At 67.2% G+C, this 3283-nt stretch overlaps 1 protein-coding gene across 1 annotated transcript; it reads right to left on the reverse strand.

Moving 5' to 3' along the window:
• Positions 1–2591: 2591 nt before the first annotated feature.
• LOC127751949 (uncharacterized) lies at positions 2592–3123 on the reverse strand (the record flags this gene model as incomplete). The annotated part of the gene is given in 1 exon segment (XM_052276293.1): positions 2592–3123. A coding segment is annotated over 1 exon segment (222 nt), but the record flags the coding sequence as incomplete, so codon positions are not given.
• Positions 3124–3283: the final 160 nt, after the last annotated feature.

Here is a 3283-nt window from a genome sequence, read left to right on the forward strand (position 1 = left end):
GGGGCAGAGAGAATGGGGTCTTGGCCGCGGCGGCGCACAGCTGCTGGAACCCCACCGCGCCGCCGCGCCGGGGTCCCGCCCCGCGTCGTCGTATCTCTGCCGGGGGAGCAGCGCGCGGGAGGACCATCACGACCGGGGACTACTTGAGCTCCTTCGAAGTGGCTCATCCTCCCGAGGCTAAAGCTGCTCGCCGGGGCCGGGCGGGGCGCTTGGCGGGCCATTTATAGACGAGTGGCAGGCAGCCCCCAGTCTGTACTGCCCCGAGAGCCTCCCTCCTGTCCTGCCCCGAGCCGCCGCCCGTCGAGGAGGTGACGGGGCGACAGACGTGACAGCGTTCTCATCCTCAGTTTGGAAGTTACAAGTTCCGCGTCTGCCTCGAGGGGCTTTGGCTGGGCGGGTCGGGTCGGGTGCGGTCGTCTCCTTCGGAACGCCCTGCTCCTCAGCCGGTGGACCGTGGCGGGTCGGGGCGGGGCGGGGCGTCCTCCTGCGCCGTGCAGCACCACGCCCTTCCTCGCGTCCGTTTTCTCCCGTCACCCTCGTTAGCCGTTAGCTCTCCATTGTTCACACGAGGCGCCGCAGCACAGCTGACGGAATAATCGAAACGGAAAACGAGACTCTCGCAACGAACGACGAGGCTGGCTGGCGGGGCCGTATGGGCGCGGCGAGTTTGAATGAACGAAAGGATTGAATGAATCCAGAGGAGGGGTTGGTGTGCGCTGCCGGGCATATGTCCGGAGGAGGTGGGGGGAGGATGAGTGTCAAGTGGCCTTCCTCGTAAACGCGCCCGATGGGGTGGGTGGGGGGAACGGCGGAGCAGGTCCAAACAGGTGCCGCCGCCCCCGCCCCTCCTGCTCAACCCCCACCCCTCCGCCGCCGTTTCCGGCCCCGTGGGAAGCCGGGGAGGGAGGCAGGCAAGCTCAGGCCGCTGCTGCTGCTCTGCTCTATAGTGCTGCTATGCAGTCGCTTTGTCCTGGCCAGGCAGGCAGGCTGGGCTGCACCGACTCGGAACCCCTCCCTGCTCTCGGCCTGACATGGGACAGGGAAGTAAAAAGGATTGGGAAGAGGGGGAGGGGGGTGATGGGGACGAGTCCAAAATAGCGTCGCCTCGTTACCGCACCCACCCCTGTGCTGCGGCTGCGCTGCGCCCCGCACGGCCGTGGGCACCGGGGACCCTCACCTTGCCGTTGTTGGGCGTTCGCGGCGGGTGGCATTCACGTCGCGCAGTTGTCGCGCAGCTCCCCCGCCGCGCAGCCGCGCCGTCCCCCCCGCGCGCCCTGCTCCAGCGTCATTCACGCCGGCGGCCGTCCTCTATGTTTTTGTTGTGCTTTCCGGAACCCGCCGGAACCGCTCTTTATTTTCCGGAATCCCGACCGGATACGGAACGGAACGGTCGTCGGTCAGCGGGCGCGCGCCACGGGAAGTCCGGATGGCCGCGGCCGCGTGGGTCCGGTCCGCAAGCTGACTGGCCAACAGCGGGGGCGGCGCGGCAGTGCAGTGCCGCACACTCACAGCGCGGGGCGCGTCAACAGATGATAAGTCAGGTTCGGCCGGAGCGGCCTACATTCCCTCACTGTTGTCCCCCGGCCCATGGCCCGGGCGCGTCCGCCCACGTAGTACAGCTCGGCGTACAGCTCGTGTGTGGACGTGTTTTGCTTACAAGCCGCCGCCGCCGCCGCTGGGGTCGCTGGGCTGGGGCCGGTCCATAAGCGCCACGCCACGCCGCCGGACCGGAAGGAGGGGTTAGTGTGGAGCCCCATGTCGTGGCATGTCGTGGCCCCCGCCCGACCCGCGTCGTCGTCGCCGTCCCCAATGGCATGCCATGGGGCCATGGGCGGGCGGGGGGCCGCCGTCAGACGCGACGCAGCGTCAGTCGACGCGCGCCGACCGACTCGACTAGCTGCATAGTGGTGAAGGGGGAGGGGGGGCGGGGAACGGAAATTTATGAAAGGGACGATTAAAGGATGTCGGCGAGACATCCAACCAATTGATCAAAGCGCGCGGAGTGGCGGCGGGGAGCGGTGTCAGGGCGCGGCTGACAGTGATTCCCCTTTACTTCGTTAGCGGAGAGCGAGAGAGACCGCGGTCGCAGGGCTCGAAGGAGAGCGACAGAGAAGGGGCGCGGCGAGTCTGTCTGACCCCGCTGCCACCCTGTTTCTGTCTCTCTCTCGCACTCGGCGTGCGTCCTCCCCCTCTCCTCCTAGGCATGCTTCATTGATGAGCGCTTGCGAGTGTTTTGATTTCCTGTATGACTCGAGCCATCAACAGGTTGCTTCGATTAAGACTCAATAAAATAAACGCGCGTCCCGTGGTCCTCATTAGGGGCCCTTATCTCCCCTCCCCGATCGGCGCCGTTATCGACGGGACATTGAGGGCCCGGCGTTAAAAGGTAATTGGTGGCTTTGAAATAAAAGTTCTGACAGACGTCAGTCCCGCTGCTACTGGGTGCAGCTTCCCACGGAGATAGCATCAACGACGGCAGGGGTCAGTGTGCGTGAGCGGCGGACCCGCTGGCGAGCGGACACCCGCACTGGCGTCCAGTCCGCGGGAGGAAACGAAATGACCTTTGAGGACTAAATGTTGAGGACACCTGCCTGGTTCGAGGAAGTGCTGGCGGTGGCGCTGGCGCTCTGCCCGAAGTCGCAGGTCACCCGCAGGCCGCGGGTCTCCCGGGGCCCGTCATCGGCGTCCTCGGTGCACGTGCAGTCGGGGCGCTCGCACAGGGGCGGGCTCAGGCCTGGCACCTCGTCGTGAAGGGCGAGGGCGGCCGCCACCAGGGCGGCCAGGGCGGCGACGAGGAGCGCGGGGGGCGTCATCGCGGTGCTGCTCACAGGGGCAGAGGGACGTCGCCGTCGCCAGGTCGCTCATGACGGAGGATCGTATCCTGATCCCGGAGCCACATCAAGGACACCGAGGGCACCAAGCACACTGCACTGCACTCCACTTGCACACCACTGCACTCGCGGGCCGGAGCGGACCGCACTCGGCTCGGGTCGGAAAAATATGTTATGAAAATATCGTAGTTCGTTCGCGTGCTGCGCTGCCGCGCAGGTCTCGGGTACGAAACGCACACACGCGCGCAGCTCGGCTGCCGGTAACTGACTGACTGCCTGCCTGCCGGCTGCCGGCTCAGCTCAGCTGGCACAAGGCGGGCAGGCGGCGGCGGCCGGGACAGGCCGAGCTGGCAGCCAGCCGGTCGGGCCGCCGGGCAGACGTGAGGGTCCCCGCCGCCGCCGTGGTGCTCGCCGGCTCCCCTCGGCGGGCGCGGAGGGGGCGGGGTGAGGGG

This window comes from Frankliniella occidentalis, unplaced genomic scaffold, assembly GCF_000697945.3.
Source record: "Frankliniella occidentalis isolate FOCC.00 unplaced genomic scaffold, Focc_3.1 Scaffold2422, whole genome shotgun sequence".
Lineage (NCBI taxonomy): Eukaryota > Metazoa > Arthropoda > Insecta > Thysanoptera > Thripidae > Frankliniella > Frankliniella occidentalis.